We start from the raw sequence: 18,256 nt of genomic DNA, 5'->3' as shown, positions 1-18,256 counted from the left end.
TTCTTTCTTTCTTGTTTTTCTTTTTTAGGATGAGAAGAACCAAGTTTTAACCACCAATATTTGGCTGCAAATGGTAAGTTAAGACAGTGGCATCCTTGCTTCTGTGTCTGCCTATTTATGCTTCTGGGATGCATGTGCTTGATCAGCAGGGAAGTCAGAGGTTCTGTGAGGAAAAGCCCAGGCTGTCACCCCTGACTCTACACCTGCCAACGACGAATGCTGGAGGTGTCATGCTGCAGACTATAAATTTCTGGCTTACAGAGTCCTTTAGGTTGGCATTGAATATTCAATACTGAATATCAGCAGGGCTTGATGTGTGCTTCTATTGTACTACTGGGTGATCTGGGGACATTTCAAAACCACTTCAGGCAAGAAAAATAATAAGATGCAGGGCAGCATTTAGATGGTCCCAACCTGTGCTGTAGCCACTCCCTAGTGCTCTGCAGCACCTGCGTGTCTTCTGTACCCTCAAGAGATGCATGTTTGACTCAGTCTGAGAGTTTCTGTGCTATAAGTCTTCACATTTCATGCTGTAGTGACTTCTGCAAAAACCTCTAAAGATTATATAGATTGAGCATCCCTAATCTAAAATCCATAGTCTGAAATGCTATGAAATCTGAAACATTTTGCACATGACATTCAAACTCTTTCAGATTTCGGATTTTAAGTTTTTAGGTTTTTCAGTTAGAGATCTTCAACCAGCAAAATCTACACGAATATACCAAAATTCAAAAAAAAAAAAACTTCAAAATCTGAAATAGTTCCCAAGTATTTTGGATAAGGGATACTCAATTTGTTTTATATTCCTGGATTTTTAACTTGATATCTGTGATGCTAATCTAAATTCAATTAATTACAGGTGATATTGTGCCATCAAGTTGTAAATATTGAAATTCAAACATAAAACTGTTAGTCTTTATTTCACATGGAATCTTAATATCATCATCATAATAATTAACTCTGTGTCCATATTATTTCCTTAAACAACAATATAAGCAAACCCTTCTTTTTGCTGTTTAATGTTTTACATATCCTCTTTTTCTCCTTGCATCTGCATTTCTGTTATGCTTTTCATGTAGGGTTTTATAAATAATGCAAAATAATTTTGTATTTGAAAGACTTTTATTAATCACTATAACTCATTTTTTTCTCAAATGTAAATGTTTACATAGAAATATTCCTTCAGACCATAAGTGTTTAAAAAGTTCTTCAGATTTGACTTAATATTGCTATTATTATTGGCACATTTTATTGGTATAAATTTTAATACATAATAATACTTTTTATATTCGAAATTCATGTCTGTGTCAAGATGGAGGTTTGTTTTAAATTAATTTATGTATCCACAGGTGATTCTGTTATTTCTAGACACAAGAGAACAGAACAATACAGTTGTCATCATGAGTTCTTTAACTTATTTTGTTAATAGATGCAGCAGCATCTTGAGTTGGTAATGAAAGACTTTTGTTAAAAAAATATTATTCAATTCTTTGAACTTCTTCCAGATTTTATGCACAAAATAACATTGTTTCCATTAAATGCATCAGTTGGCAACTTAATTAGTTTCTTCTTCATTTTTATTGAAAGCAAAAAATAAAAGGATTACCCTCTCACCTTTTAAATTATTTGTCACTCAGTTTTTTAAGGTAATTCATACACAGAGACAACTGCAGGCGGATCTTTATTGGTTCTTTGTATAGTCTCCCAAGATGAGTTAAGTGAAGAATGCCTTTCTTTGTAAAGTGGAGTGGAGAGGAGAAGTAAAAATGAGGGCCTGTGGTATTCCCAGGTGAGTCTGTGGGAATGCCATGCAGAGCTGAGAGAGAGAAAACAGATCTGCTTAAATCCATTTGCTAAGTGTCCCAGAGGTGCACTAAGCTATGCATGAGACCCCTTGCAGAACCTGCCCATAATGAGTAGGGTGGAGTCTAGGAGTTTTCTCCTGCAGCATTTAAAGCAGTATGTATGCTTCAGTAGGTAGATCCCATCCCTTTTCTTGTGCCCACCTATTCTAGCTTCCTTCCTTTTCCCTGGAATGCATGATTTGTTCCGCCCTGGAAGGCTAGCCCTGCCTCCAGTGGACATGCCCCATCCTCTGGCACCCGCTGAGAGCATCCCTTTAACAGTTGTCCCCACTACCTTTCTCTTCATACGTGTATCTGTGGGGCATTCACATTCATGCCTCTTTCCACAGTCACCCTTGTCTGGGTAGGGTAGATGGCAGTCCCATTATCCATCTGCACAACTCAAAAACCTCAGTGTCACCTTTAACTCTTGTCTTTCACATCTCACATCTGTTTCATTAGCAAATTCTGACATCTCAACATTTTAAACAGATCCAAGATCTAACCACTTCACATCTGGTCTAAACTGGCATCTTGTCTCATCTCCCGTAGTGTGGAGTCTCCAGGCCAGTCTTCTGTGCAGTGCTTGCCTCCTCTAATGATGTCTGTTCTCAACATAGCAGGCTGTGTGATCCTTTAAGATACAATGAAGGTTAGTCACATGCCTCTCAGGCTCATCTCTTCAGGGTGTCCTGCCTCCCTGTGGAAATTAAGAGCTAAAGTGCCTTGAAGTCAACTTTGATCACCCCCTGCTTAGACCATCCTTCCTTTCCCATCTTCTCTGTCTTCTTTCCTAGCAGTGTTTCCTGCCCTCTTGATGTAAGTAATGCAAACATTATCCAAATACATGTCCACCTCCGGGCCTTTGCATTTACTGCTGTCTCTGCCTGGAAGGTTCTTAAGAACCTGTTGATTTGCTTGATAACTTCTTATTGGTCTCTTCCTAAACAATTGTTTCAGTATGTCTTCCCTGAGCTCCTGTGTATTGCCCCAAACACTCCCTGCTACTTCCAGCCTACACTGTCCCCACTCTTTTGCAGTGCTAGGGGTTGAACCACAGGACCTTCACATGCTAGGCTAGTGCTCTACCACCTATCTACATACCAGCCCCCACTGTATTCCCTTTACATTGCTTCAATTTTTCTTCCAAAGCACTTCTTACCATCATACATATTTTGTATTCACTGGTGTTTGTTCCTAACCTCCAAAAGTTCCTTGCCTTGCCTCCACTAGCATGTGTGCACCAGGAGAGCAGGGCTCTAGCTAGATTTGTTCACTGTTAGGACCCCTAGCTCCTAACCCACTGCCTTTCCAGAATGGCCTAAGATATTACAATACAACATAAAGCCAACACCTGCATAACATTGGGACACTTCAATATAAGGTTAAGCTCTGGCAACTTGGGGGATGATACAGATGCTTTCCCCGTACCCTCTAAGGAACAAAGCTGTTACTGATGTTTTTCTTACAAAATAAGTGCCATGTACAGCTCTCTCTCTCTCTCTCTGGTGCCCACCTATCTTAGCTCTAAGTTATTGGTTTTCAGCAGAGTATATGATAAGGCAATATTTTAAAGGGTATTGGTTTTCAGGAAAAAATATATCTGGATTATTACTTACTGTATTGAGTTCAGGTGCTCCATAAATAAAAATCTTTGCTTTGGAGGATGTCACCAGAGATCTCTAAATTTCTTTGAAGCCCAGCTTATTTCTAATTAATACTTGCATTTTCAGAAGCATCTGCAGCTTCATTTAAAAAAAGTCTCCTTTACCTACTCAACTTACCTTTGGGAGCACCTAACGTGGAAAATACTTAATGAGGCCATGTGAGGGCACCTAGAAATGTAAGACACAGTTTCCACTCTCAGCCATTTACAATCAGGTTGTGTAATTAACACATTTAAGGAAATGTTAACCACTAAGAGATGATAAATGTTTGAGGAGATGGAAATGCTAATTACTCTGATTTAATCATTACACATTGTGTACATGTGTTGAATTATCACACTCCACTCCATAAGTATGTGCAGTTATATGCCAATTAATTTTTTTAAAGTCAGAAGAAAGTAGAAAAGCTTGACATAGCAAGACCAAGTGGTTTCTTAGAAATATTGCAGGGGACAGACTGATGGAAGGATGGAAGAAGTCAAAGGTGGGAACAATCCTGTTTTATAGTAATGGGATACAGGTGAAGTCCCAGACTCCTCTAAATAGGAAGATCTGGGAGCACTGGCATTCCATCATTAATTGATACTTCTTTTCAGGTGCCTGCCATATTGAAAACCAATTCTCTTATGGCAAGTGCACTTATAAAGCTGAATAATGACATTTATTTGGAATGGTGATGCAGAAACTGTGAAAGTACTCCAACTAAATTTTTAAGGCATCCCAAGAATCTTGGGTTTAAAACAACTCTTAACAGTTCCAAGGTTCAATCCTGTGCCTCTGTGTCCCTGGCTCCTGCTTGGTGCTTCAGTCTAGAAACCCTGGTGTTCTTATGTGTCACACCATGGACTTGGGAGATTTGGGCAAGAGATCCTTAACCAAGGGCAAGCTTGGAAGCTTCCCCCAAACCATTTCTAAATGGTCCTTGTTTTTGGGTTTCATCATGAGTGATCAGCCTGGCGTAACCTAGCCTGAGTAGTGGACATGTACAGGAACCAAAGCTAGATATTGAAGGCAGAAAGGGCAGAGTATCTGGAAAAGTAGTAATGTGGGCAGGAGGTAAACAGATTCAAGGAAAAGGCTCTGAGTCATGGGTTTTTATTTTCCACAGTTTTATGTTGCTGAATTCCTGTTCTGAAAATCTGAATCCACATAACTTTATCTCTAGGGTATTTAAACTCTGAGGTTAGTTTTCTGCAAATGATAGTTTTCCTACGCATGCAAAATGGAAGAGGCAGAAGAATAAAAAATAATTAAATTCTCTTTGACCTAAAGTTTGTTGATTTTATTATCGTTTCTCCCAGTTGTCCTTGATTTTTTTTCTGAGTTTCAGATTATTCGGATAACCTTAAGGAATATGAAGTTGCTGATCTCTCTATTTAGTTCTTCATATTCCTAGGAGGAAGCAGTTGGTATATGGTCTCTGTAACTGTTTTATCACTTTGGGAGGTCTAACAGACCTAATCTGATTTAATGTATCAGAAGAAATGACAGCAGCCATTTCGTTATCTAAAGAGACACATGAGCCATTCAGAGACTTACATTTGCTTTGTTAAACTCTGTCTTCTTTTGATATCTTGCTCATTCTTCTCTTTAGATTTCCCAGCCTTCTTTTGTTTATTCTCTATTTTTAACCTTCTAATTTTAATTATGGTACTAATTGCATTCAATCATAGAATGTTAGATTGTAAACCAAATTATTTCTAAAATGTTTACCTTTTTAATTTCTGCATTTATTTTCTCTAACACATTAAAACGCAGCACATCAGGGTCATAGTTTAGCCAGCCAGTGACATGCTTAGGACCTTGATTGCATGCAGAGGATTAGGGTGGGGTGATTAAATCATTATATCTCACTGGGAAAGCAGTTTCGGAGCCAAGAGATGGAAAGAGGCTCACTTTGCTTCTTGGTGATCAAAGTAGTTGGTTGGAAGGGTTGTCAAAAATAGGATTGGATGGTGTTTTCTGACTCCAAATATGTGATATATTTTTCAACAGCAACAACCAACTCTACAACACCAGCTGGGTGTTGAACAATTTAATTTAGTTCTGACACTATCTACCTTGAGTTAGCGTCAGAACCCACAAGCTTGAGAGCTCAGTCCCACAAGGCTGCCTCCACTTCAGACACTTGCTGCAAGTGGGGTGCCTAGGACACCCGTACTTCCACCTGCCTGAATGTACATTCAGGTGTTTCTACAACCCTCCTTCACTTTAGATTCAACATTCTTCTAGAACAGCTCACAGTTCTTGGGTGAATACTTAAGTTTACTGGTTTATTCTGAAGGATGTATCTCAGGAACACACAAATGGAAGAGACATAGGGCAAAGGATGGGGAGGGGTGAGGAGCTTGGACCTTTCTTGAGTGCACCATCCCCCATGCATCCCTGTGTCCATAGCCCTGAACCGGAAGTTCCCTGAACCTTTCTGTTATAACCCAGTTTTGTTTTATAACCCATTCTCCTGGAGTTGGGATGAGAAGAAATTGAAAGTTCCCACCTTTTAATAATATGATTGGCCTTTCTGGTGACCAGCCCCCATCAGGAAGCTACCTAGAGACCTAAACCTAAATCACTTCATTAGCATAAACTCAGGTATGGTCCAGAGGACCTCTTTCACAAAAGACTCCTGGCACCTAGGAAATTGTAAGGATTGGGAAAACCAAATATATTTCTTATTATACTAAAAGGTATATTTTTTAAAGGAAAGAAAATTTTCCCTCCCCCCTCCATTTCCATGCTGGTCTGTATGCACACACACACCAAAAAGTCTCCTATGACCTCAAGGTAGGTCTAATAGGGCCCAGGTGTCAGAATCACAGAAGAATCTAGACTCCTATTGTGCTTTTTAGATCAACAGCTCTTGTTCGCTGCATATCCCATTTATAATCCCACACCCTCTTCTCTTGAAGACTCAATGAGAAGAAATTCCAGAGGGAGAGAAGGAACAGAATATTCTATTGTATGGGAAGATCAGGGAGTATTGCCATCTCTAGGTTCATTGATGCTGCTTTCCAGGTGCCACCACATGGAAAAGGTGCCAAGTGTTGTCTACAGAGATGTTGCTCTGTGCTTCGCCCCTTAGGGATCTAACTTCTAATTGGAAGCAAATGTTTTGAGAGGATAAACAACATATATCTGAAACTAGACTGTTGACAGGCCTTATTCTATGTCCTTTCATAGGAAACCCATGGAGGGCAGCAGAAGGTTCCTGCTCCAGTTCCCAACATCATGTTGGCCCTCACTCTTCTACATCTTTGGCCAGAGCTCAGTTATTATAGTTCAAGCATCCTGTAGGATTTTATATAATGGAGGAGTCTCTTTCTGTCTTTTGTTATCATTTATCACTTGACTACTAGAATTTTTACTTGCCACTGCACACATCATCTCATCTCATTCTTGCCACACTATGAGTCTTGTGTACATACAAGGAAGTTGCCACTCGGAAAGTGAGATTACCTATTTAAGCTCACACAGCAACACTGTACCAGAACCTTGGCACAAGCCAGGTCTGTTTGATTCCCAAACTCCCTGCAGCTCCCTGTTTCTTTCTGTGGGCCAGACTGGCTTTGGAGTAAGGGAGAGCAACATGAGCAGTTGGTCAGCACTTTTAGAGATAGCATACAGTCCATGCTTTCATGGGGGCTGCCTTGTCAGTATACAGATTGAGTTAGAAGAACCAGCTCTGAAACAGTGCAGAGATCACTTTGCTTGAGATCATGTAATGCAATTGAGTCCTGACCCAGTGACTGCTTCCAAAGATACAGGACTCTGAGTCTTAGTCTCTTGTAAATAAGAATAGTGATCATGCTCTCCTCCATGGATTGTGATGAACATGGGCATGCACGTGATGCTGTGCTGCCACCTGGTGAGGCACTGAACCTGAGGAATATACACAGCTGGGTGTGCACATGCAGGAGGAGGTGTGGAGTGTTGGGGAGGTAGCATGCAGCCTGGACTGCTGCCTTTAGATAGGTCTAAGCTTGACTGACCAAGCAGTTTCTTTCCCTGTCTCCCTTCCATCTTCTGACCATTGTTTGAGCACATGGAAGAGTCCAGTAGGTTGCATCCCACGACTAAACACTTAAGGTCACTCCAGGTGAACTGGGCTGGCACGAAATAATCGCACAGAGTGATACCTTTTTATTTGGGTCCTGTGACAGCTTCTCTGACCTTAGGGGTCTGTGGAAAGAGAGAGAAAGGAACATGTGCTGAACCCTTTTATTGGGAAGAAGCCATTCAAATGAGGCAAGGGGTAGGATTACAAAGGAATAGGTGAGTGTAGCTCAACTCCCACGGATGATGCCTGTACCTGAAGACCTGCCTTGCTATCTGAACTGGGACAATGCCCAAGTCACCACGAAATGTAGTGATTGGTTAGAGCCTAGTGATTCAAGACTGGAAGGTGTGGTCATTCAGAGTGGCTTCCCACACCAGTGCTTGCTTATAACTTGCTTATAACTCACCTTTCCGAGCAACTCCTGGATTCCTAGGGCCCTGATTAGCATTACTAATAGTTGCTATAATTGGCTTTATAATAATCAGTGACCAATCCAGAGATACATCCCAGGGTGAGATATAAAGAAAGCATAGAAATTGGTATGGAAGAGCTTTGTGCCCAGAGCAGGGAGAGAAATAAAGAGGAGCACAGGGCCAAGGGTCCTGAGAAAGATCAGACTTCAGAAAACACCTTTGGTGGCACCCAGATGTTCCTGACAGACAACTTGAACAAGACCAGCCCTTCCTCAGTGTTCTCCTCCCATACCCTCTCCAATAGCCCTTGTCTAATTAGAGACCATAGCAGGGTACTTCTCAGTCCTAAATACCCCTGATGAGGCTTCCCAATGATATTTGTTAACATATTCTCATTCTCTGAGGTCCCTGGCTGTAAAATGATATTATTTAACTTAGTATCTTCTCCTGTCTGACTTCAGATTGTTTCAACTCTCAGATAACCTTTGCAGATATACCTGCCATCCCCAGAGTTTGGTTAGATGTCTGGGACATGGCCTTGGGCCCCTGTTGCCAGTATCAATAGTTCTAAACCCACCATGCCTCATCTATAATTCCTGAATTTCAACAGTTCTGAAGATTCATTTCTCCCTCTTCCCTTGATATTTTTGTAACCTTGCATCAAATTCATTTGGTCTGAAATGAAATTGAAATTGATGTGCAATTGAAGCATTTATTTATCTCTCAGTGTAAATATGTAAGTTTCAGAGCAAAAATAACAGTGTTTGATTAAGGGACATCTGCCTTGGTTCCAGCTGGAGGTGTTGTATAGGGTACCTTTCTAAATATTGGAAAGTCTGTTCCAGAACATGGGTGGTCCCAGGGGAAATGAAAACAGAATGGGGCCTGATTATGATACAGTTGTATTATCTGCTGGGCCCACACCTGCCATCCTTGAGATGCCATGGTGGGTAGAGTGCTGGTTTCATGACACTGGTGGGGAGCTAGGGTTCCACCTCTATGGTCCCAATAGAATTTGGCCCTAGAAATGGCACGTTAGCACCTGATCCTGGGATGGAGAACCCCAGGCAAGAGCCTTCCTCTGTTTGTACAGTAGACACTCAGGAATCTAAATTAATTCCTGGACCTGAGTTTGTGCATCTATGAATACTTTCACATTCCTCACCTGCGTCCTTCTATCCTGACAGTGTCCCACTGTCCAGGCTCAGTGTTTGCATTGGTAGGTCCTGGTTTTAGAAGCATTGTTGTTGTAACTGAAGCAATCCAAATCTAAGAATATGCCCTTAGAATTTCTGAGAGTCTCCCACGCATTTGCACAGTACTGTTTTCATGGAAATAAATGGTGTATATTTCCACAACCTGATTTTTATTCCAGTTGAAATAAATAAATTTATTTTTTTTTCAAAATGTCCTTAGAATGAAAACTTGAAAAGCAGAAGAGTTATTAATTTGGCTAGAAGGAACCCATCACTGTGGGAGAGAAGGCTCCAGGGCATGCAGTGGGTTGGAATTAGCTTTAATGTTACCATCTAAATGTGGTCATGGTGACAGCAGAAACTTAAATGTGATTTTTATGCTATTCATGATCATTTTGGAAGGATTTATTTAATTCCAAGTTGCCTAATATTGTATAGACAGCAACTCAGTTTGTGTAAATATAAATGTCTGGAACTCTTTTTCACTTTGAATATACCTAATAATCTCTTACAAGAAATATAAGTAGGCCAGGAAGCAAAGTGCTGCTAATGTCATTGTCTGTGTGCCAGTCTTGGACAGATCACTATTTACAATGGAATATGTCAGAATATCCAGGCGTGAAGACTGTTCGTTTTCCAGATGGCCAGATTTGGAAACCAGACATTCTTCTCTATAACAGGTAAGAACTCTGGACAAAAGGAAAAGTGATTTTTTGCTTGTATATATGTGGCAATCAAGCATATTCGAACATTTTATAGAAATGCTGGATATGCTATCTATAATTGGAACCATTGCTCCTCATGAAGTTTTGCAAGTGACCAGGACTTTGAGAAGCAGCTCTGTCCCCACCCCACCCCACCCCACCCCCGCTGGTATTTTCTGTGTTTGCATGCAAGTTCAGGTTTTCCCACATGTTGTCTAAGGTCACCTTAGGGGTCATGCATTATAGGTGCATAACACCTTTTCTCTGCATATTTGGGTATGAAGCATTCATGTGTAAGAGTACATTTGCTCTCTGAATGGCAGCGGTTGCCATCAACAGCAGAAAGTATGTGCCTATGGGATGTCCAGGTGGAGTCTTCTTCATTTGTATTAGGAGAGCTCTGTTGCAAAGGTGACTAAGTTCATAAAGACTCTCGCCTTTAGCTGGTCAGGGAAACAAGCAGCCCATGTTGCCCACTTGACATAAGTAAAGTATAATAATATTCTACTAGTTTTTCTCCTGAGGGCAAGAAACAAAGGATTCATCAATAAGTCAAGGCTGTTTGTTATGGAGAGCAGATGACTTAGAGCAAGAATCTAGGCAAGAAAAATTTCTAGGAGTAGTAAAATTATTTGTTAAACCACTTAGCCAAATAAAGATATCTAGACTATCTCTTCTATTTTATACATGATGACTAGATTAAGATAAAATAAATTTTCTAATGAGGCAGACCTCTTTGGTTCCATCTGGAGGGAGAAAGGAGTCTGGACTTTTCAGGATTCAGAGAATGGTGTGACCATCTATCACTGTCCTCCATGGTCACTTAGTGAGCCCCCTTGAGCCAGCTAATAGGTTCATCCTATATTGCTCCTTCCAGAAGCCTGAACAATTCTGTTTCTTATGGACTTCTAATTCTGTTTTTGCTGCTGGGGTCTTATTTCCCTTGAATCATTGGACCTGTTTTTAGAAGAATATCTCCTCAGCTGCTGGCATTTTCTGCAGCTTAAATAAAGATCAAGAGACTAATGGGAAAGGCAATGGGAACTTTCCCGGGTACTGCTAGGCAATGTTCTTCACCTAAGTGGTGACTGCAAAGATATTTATTAAAAAACACCCTTAATCTCTAGGTACTCTACTTAAATATATTTAATATTTTAGAGGTGGGAAAAAAACAGTTTGGACAACTGAGCTTTGAAAACTGTCTAATGTCCAAGTATATAATCCCTTTTTGAGGGGATGAAGCATGTGAACTTTTATGCTGGACTTTGGGTCATCTCTTTCTTAGGGTCTGTATGAGTTTGCTAGGGCTCCTGTAAAAAGAGTACCATAGACTGGATGGCTTAAAAAACAGACATTTGTTTGCACACAGTTCCAGAGACCAGAAGTCTAAGATCAAGGAGTAGGCAGGATTGCTCTCTTACAAAATATTTAAAACTATTTTAAAGTAACTATAGATTCATAGTAAGTTTCAAATATGTGTACAGGGAGGCCCTGTGCACCCTACACCCCACCTTCACCCATGTTGGCCTCTTACTTTAGTATAGCACAATGTCAAAACCAGGGAATTGACATTGGCAAAATTCACAGAGCTTGTTCAGATTTCATTTGTTATGTATTTGTGGGGGGGAGTCCATGAAATTTTATCACGTGTATCTTTGTGTAGTCACAATTGTGATACAGAACTTACCATTATCATAAGGCTCCTTTGTGGTACCTCTTGATAGCCCCTCCTGCTGTTCCCAACCCATGCCCAATCAGAGTTGGTTTCTTCTGATCCACTCTCTGCAGCTTACAACTGTCCATCTTCTGTGCTTGTCTATGTCCTAACCTTTTCTTAATATAATAGTTTTTCTCCTAAGGGCAAGAAACAAAGGATTTTCTGATTATACATCAGTCAGATTGGACAGTGACTACCCTAATAACCTCAGTTGTTTTAAATTACCTCTTTAAAGGCCCTATGTACAAATATAAGTCACATTTTGAGGTACTGGGGTTTAGAATTCAACATACGAATTTTGGAGGTAGCAATTCAGATAGTAACGGGCATTATGGCCGACTGCTTATAAACAAAGCTCTGAGGTTGAACAAATCAGGATGTAAATTATAGCCATAAAATATGCCATATTTAAAACTTTTGATTATTCCATTTGTCCTTTGCACAGTGAAGGAAATGCCAACTTCACAGAGTTCGGAAGGAAATCTCTATGGATGTTTGTAGCATGTTTAATGTGGTACTTAGCAATGATAAACATTTAGCCATGGCATGTGTATTAAGAGAGTATTTTAACAGTTGAAAAAGAATGTGTTTCACAGTTCCTAATTCAGTTTTCTTCATCTGGAATCAATAATAGATTTTATAATAAGGCTATAAATGATGGGTTTTTACATCTGTGTGTAAAACTGTTAACTCCCAAATATAAAAAGTTTGATGATTCAACTATTCTGGCTAAAGAAGAGTTGCTCAAGTGTTCTGTATAATTGAATTTGAAGGAGCAAAGATACAGTAGTTTCTGCCTGACATATGACACAGGCCCTCAGGAATAATGCCATATTCTTTCTATGCCTGGCTCAGAATTCTGTTTTTCTCACATCTGCCTTTAAGCTCTCCTTAGCAAATTTTCTCTTTCATCTTCTGCTCCTTTCCTGTTGACAGAGTCTTCCAGAATCGCTGATGGAGCATATAGAGGCTGTCATGCCTTATGCTTTAATTTTTCTGAGCAGTGGGATGTAGGACTTCTTTCTGAAGTAAACTGCTAAATGTATGGCTTTCATGCTCACATGAATCGTTTACAGAGAATATTATTTAAGCCTGTCTTAGACATGGTACCCATAATCTATTGCTACAGAACAAACTACCCTAAATTTAGTGGCTTAAATAAACAGAAAACTCCTATTATTCTCAGGATGCTGTGGACTGACTGGACCCATGTGGCTGGGCTGGTTGTCTATTCCATGTAACACTTTCAAAGAGTAGTCAGCTGGAATTAGAATACCAGGGAACACAGTCACACTGCTGGAATAAGCTGGCTGGCAAGAATGTTGGCAGTGGCTGGAAGCTTAGCTGGGGTTGAGTGTTGTGCCACTTGGGTTTTCTTTTCCTGTCCTTTTCCACAGGTGCATATGTCCCCCCAGCTTGGTGGTTGGAAACAAGAGGAAAAAAGTAGGGGCTGCCCGGCATCTTTGGGACTGAGCATGGGAGTCCCAGAATGGTCTGTCATCCATTCTGTTGGGCAAAGTAAGCAGAGGTGCAGAGTCAAGGTGGGGGGAATTGGTCCCATTTCTCTAGGCCATGCAGGAAAGGATTGAAGCAAAGGTGAGCTCTAGGGGAGATTAGCTGTCAGATGCTAAAGAAGGAAAATGATGAAATTGTGAAGGTCAGATTAAAAATTTGGGGAGAACAGGAAGAACAGACTAGGCATGCATATTGAAAGTACTGGCTAAATGGAGCACTCAACTAAATTCATTCTGTAAGAGGATTAGTGGGCTAAGAGAGATTGTTTCAAACTAAAACATCGTTGGATAATTCCTAGACTCTATTCAACAGCTTCCCTTGGCTGGCTAGACGTACTGCATGGGCCCCCAGGTATGTATGGACTGGCCCACCTTTCTAAACCTGCTATTCCCTAGCCCCACTGTCTCACCTCATTGATACATGCTGAGTCTTCTGCAGACAGGCTATTTAATCAGAGTTCCTCTTTGGGTGAGGAATTCCCACCTCCCTTATCCTTTCAACCTAACAGAAAGGGGTTCGTGTCCCTACAGCACTTAAGGGCTTCTCTTTCTCAGGGGACCTGATAGAGCACTTAATACATATTCATGAACAGATAAAGTGGAAGGAGGATATAGGAATTAATAGGAGGAGGAGCTGAGAGGATGTTGCTAAGAATGGCCAGAGAAGAAATAAAGCAAAGAGAATAAATCATATTGCCAACCCAGAAAACATTGAAATATGAAAGAGTCCAAAAATTGACATTGGAATTAGCAAAAATGGGTTTGTCTTTAGTAAGATCCTGACCTCCTGATATTCTGTACTTGGGGATTTTGAGAGATGCCAGCTTAATATTTCTTGCCAGCTGCCAGACACTCATAATCCCATGTTCTGCTCAGAGACTCATTTGTTGGTTCATTAGTGTGTGAATGAGGGTACAGGGGCTTTTACTGAAGGAGGGGGTTAAAATGCTATCACTCTGAAAGCCAGGGTTTTTAAGGAGCGTTGAGTCCAGTGATGCCTCACAAACACGTCTCTTATTTCTCACTGTATTCCAGGTTGATATTGGAGCCCACGTGTGAGCCACTAATGGTTTTTGAGATATAATGCATTTTCTGTGCTTTGAAGAGGCTGGGTCACTGCAAAACAGCTATCTCTGCATCATTTCTGGAATAGGTTGCTGAATTTTCTTGATGGATGGGGAACCAGTTATGTGTTCCCAGCCAGCTGGCCAGGCTCTGAGGAGAGGATGGGCGTTAATAAAAGCTCTGCCCAGTGCTGATTTCAGTAGTTTCTCGTTGCTTTATTTTGCTTCACTTGAAGCCATCAGCTCAAGGATTTTTCTGAACACAATATTGCTCAAAGTGAGTAGCAATTATGGATGGTTTGTCACGATGGCCTCTTTTGGATGGAATTGAAAGCCTTGCCAGTATCAGCAGTCAGCTTGCAGAAGGTCTGAATCCTAGGGACATGGAGGCCACCCTATGCCATGCAACAGCAGGCAACTGCCTCAACCCCTCTGGCTTCATTTTTGATGAACATATTTAAAGATGTTTTGTAGGTTCTGAAATTTGAAAACAGTGAAGAGTGCTAATCATCCATTTCACAGACTGTACAAAGCTGCATTTGCCCATCTATAGGTTGATGTTTTTCTTTACACTTTTATGTCACCCTGTGATGATAGCAGAGCCTTGGAAGTGACAACGTGTACAGGGCATTCTGGGTGCGTTGTAATATAGCTTTATAAGAATTCTTAATTGTGCTAATCAATGAGGTGCCAATGGAATCAATTTATTCCCTTTCCAATGGTCTTAGGTTCCCCCAGAAGTCAAGCCCAGACAGATTCATGTGTTTTTGGGGGGTAGTCATAACCGAGAAGCACTATTGGGGTAGGGGTGGGGTGGGTGGTTACTAAGGCAAGGAAAGAAGGAAAACCAATCAAAGACCCATTAAAAGTTGCTTTGTGGGCAGCTGGGGTCCACTCCTACTGGGAACCTCTGAGAGACCATCTCAGAGATGCTTCCAGAGATGTGAGTTTCATGGCATGTCTGGCAATCCTACTCCCTGCATGGACCAAGTGTGCTTTGGTAGTCAGAGCCTTGAGCTGGGTTGCAGATCCCCAGAGGAAACAGCTGTCGGGGCCTTGGGTGTGGAAAGGATGGTTGTCAGTATGGCCTTCCTTAGCACAGATGGGCCATATGCTCAAATTTCAATCATTTTCACCTTGCTATGATTGTAGATCCAGTCTTGGCTTTCTGGGACACACAGCAAGGATGTGAGTGGTAGGGAGAGTGTCTGAGGACTCTGGCCAGCTGGGTGTCCTCAGCCAGAGCAGAGTAGGCAGGCAGGTTGCAAAGGTAACTGGGCTAAACAAAAGTTCAGGCCTGCTGAGTATTTCCTGGGGGTGTCACACAGGTCTGCATGTGGAATGGGATCACTCACTTTCAATGTTGTCACTGTTAACATCGCCTATATCATGGTATTTGTGGACCAGAATAAAGTTGGCCTGCTGGTGCTCAGAGACCCATAATGCAGTCATGGTTAGCCTTGAGGTGGGAGGGTGCTGAAGGCATTGTTAAATGGTTGTCAGGAATAGTTCTTGTATGTGGTAGGAATCTTCAGGTGAGCAAAGATAGTTTTGCTGCTGCATTCTCAGAGAAGAAGGCTTTAGCAATGTACTGTTGGGATGAATCTGCATTATCAAATATTCAGACCTAATCTGGAGAGAGGCTGTTTCTAAATAGTGTGTGGGCAGAAGGAGAGGAGGAGAAGCAGTCTGTTTTCAAGAAGTGAGTGGAGCCAGCCAATCTATATTTACATCTCTAAGATCATCATCCGAATGGTCCATCATGGTCTCTCCTGATCATCCTGGGTTCTGGTGCTGTTTGTTTTTCATTTGTTCATTAATCCAGTCAATATTGGATGAAGGCTCCTTCACTATTATTGTACACTGTTGGGGGAACTGAGGGTGCAGCCATGATGAAACCAGACCAAATATCTGTCCCTTAGAGAAAGAGAGATGGAATTTTCGAGGGGAGAGCATGCACCAATTGAAGGTGCTCCCAGTAAAACAGCAGGGGAGGGGGAAAGGGGATGGCATAGCAAGAGCTAGGACCAGAGGCAGAGGTGAGACCCACAGAATAGTACATCATGTGATGTCAAGGAGGGGAGTGTTCCTGACAGAAAGAGCAGCCAGGGCAAAGGGCCTGTCAGGAATGCTTGTGAAAGACTTGGAAATTCAAGAAAGAAGAAGACAATTGGGCTTTTACTGAGTTCACACCTTACTGGTTATCTAATTCTGCAGTGAACTGTGCCCATCATGGTCTTCCACCTATTTTTCAACTCTGTAAGTTCTAGAAAACTGGTAGTGAAGCAAATGATTTTAGTCCATAGAGAAGCAAAAGGACTTTGTGAGGTGGTAGGTTCCTCTATTAACAGATTGAGATCAGCATTCCTAGATTTCTGGTTACATTTATGTGTGTCTCCTGGGTGCTCCTCAGAATGGTTTTAGCACCTTGAGGTTCCCTCATGAATGAGTGACTTAAATGCTGTCTTTGACACATGTTCATTTTATACTTGTACAAGTGCCATGGTTTTATCGTTTAAAAAATGTATCTTTTATGGTTGCCTTAAGGCAGGAATATGTCATCTAGATCTATTCTAGGAACAGAAGGGGACTGTGTGGCTGTTAAGGATGGGGAAGGGGACAAAGTCAGTCACCAGAGTGGGTCAGAGACGGGATAGGGAGTGGACCAAGTCTGGGGGTTCTTGGGTTTCACTCTGAGTGAGGTGGAAGAGGCTCTCACCCTTTTTCTTAGCATTTTCATTTCACTTCTTTTTTGCTTTGCATAATTATAAAAAGATTTATTCTCCTTCCACCTTGCTGTCAACTGACTTCCATCAGGTGATTTTGTCTGGAAGTTACTCTCTGTTCTTTTCTGCATTGTTCTCTCAGGGCATGGCATACACATGTTTTACTTTTGTTATTTCCTCTGGCCTCTCAGTAACACCAAGAGGGGAGGGAGGACAAGTGAGTGTGCACCATAAGCCAACCACTGTGAACCCAGCCATGGGTCCACCTTTGACCAACTGGGAGCCATTTGTCTTTCTCCATGATTCCATGAACACAGGCCCAGAACACAGGCCCACACTTATTACTTCAGCATGTTGGAGCCAAACCCTTTTTATTGGGCACCCACCTAGTGCCAGGGCACCAAAGAAGCTTCCTTCTTTCTTTGTCAAATTGATATGCATATCCACTTTTCTCAAGATAAGAAACAGGTGCTCAGTCACTTTCCTGAGGCCAGCCAGCTTGGCCTGCCTGACTCTAGAGGTTGGCTTACTACTTGCCTGTCTCTGGTCATGTCTGGAAAGCCCATGTACTTTTAGTGCTCTTGTGCTTTGTTTTTTTTACAAGTTAAGTTATAGTGTGCTATTACACAGTAGGGTGACTACAGATAACAATAATGTACTTGAGTTGGTAATTTTTCACCACTGTAACAAATATATGAGATAAATAAACTTAGAAGAAAGGCTTATTTTGGCTCACAGTTTTATCATGGGGGGAGCCTGTAGCACAGGAAGCCAAAAGGGAAAGAAGATAACTCTGGGTCCTGTAATCCCCTTGAAAGCATGCCACCAGTAACTTAAACCCTCCCACTAGGTCCCATTATTTAAAAGCTTCCACCACCTCCTAGTAGCACTGTGGGTTAGGGATCAAGGTGTAACACATGGGCCTTAGGGGGGCATTCCAGACCCAAAATATAACAGTATTATATATTACAAAGGATGTAGAAGAGAGGATTTTTAATCTTTTCACCACAAAAAAAAGAAAGAAAAATATTTAAGGAGATAAATATGCTTATCCTGATTTGAGCATTATACAGTGTTCACATGTATGGAAACATCAAATGGTACCCTAAATGGGTATCACTTTTTGCATATAAATTTTTAAACACTAAAAAAGAAACAAGAGGAATAACTCCTTTCTCCCTCTGTCTGGATGTGGACTGACTTCACTTTCAGGTCTTCTCTGGGACACTTTGCCTGCCTCTGCCTCCACCTTTCCTTTCAATTCTGGAAATAGTGAGTGTGTCTTTTCTGGAGCTGCTGTGGGATTTTCGTATTGATGCCTTTAAAAAAATAATAATTATAATTTTGATACTAG

The 18,256-nt window shown here is 41.2% G+C and overlaps 1 protein-coding gene across 5 annotated transcripts in view; it reads left to right on the top strand.

Moving 5' to 3' along the window:
• Positions 1–18,256, top strand: part of LOC144374916 (neuronal acetylcholine receptor subunit alpha-7-like) — a 103,571-nt gene that overhangs the window by 45,486 nt on the left and 39,829 nt on the right. For 4 of the 5 annotated variants that reach the window (XM_078037652.1, XM_078037653.1, XM_078037655.1 and 1 more), the window contains 2 exons: positions 29–73; positions 9,748–9,857. In XM_078037652.1, the coding sequence (XP_077893778.1) occupies positions 29–73; positions 9,748–9,857 (155 nt within the window). The remainder of the gene's footprint in view (positions 1–28; positions 74–9,747; positions 9,858–18,256) is intronic. The other variant, XM_078037656.1, reaches the window with a different exon arrangement.

This window comes from Ictidomys tridecemlineatus, unplaced genomic scaffold (genome assembly GCF_052094955.1).
Source record: "Ictidomys tridecemlineatus isolate mIctTri1 unplaced genomic scaffold, mIctTri1.hap1 Scaffold_95, whole genome shotgun sequence".
NCBI lineage: Eukaryota > Metazoa > Chordata > Mammalia > Rodentia > Sciuridae > Ictidomys > Ictidomys tridecemlineatus.
This window is presented reverse-complemented; position numbering and strand designations above follow the sequence as displayed.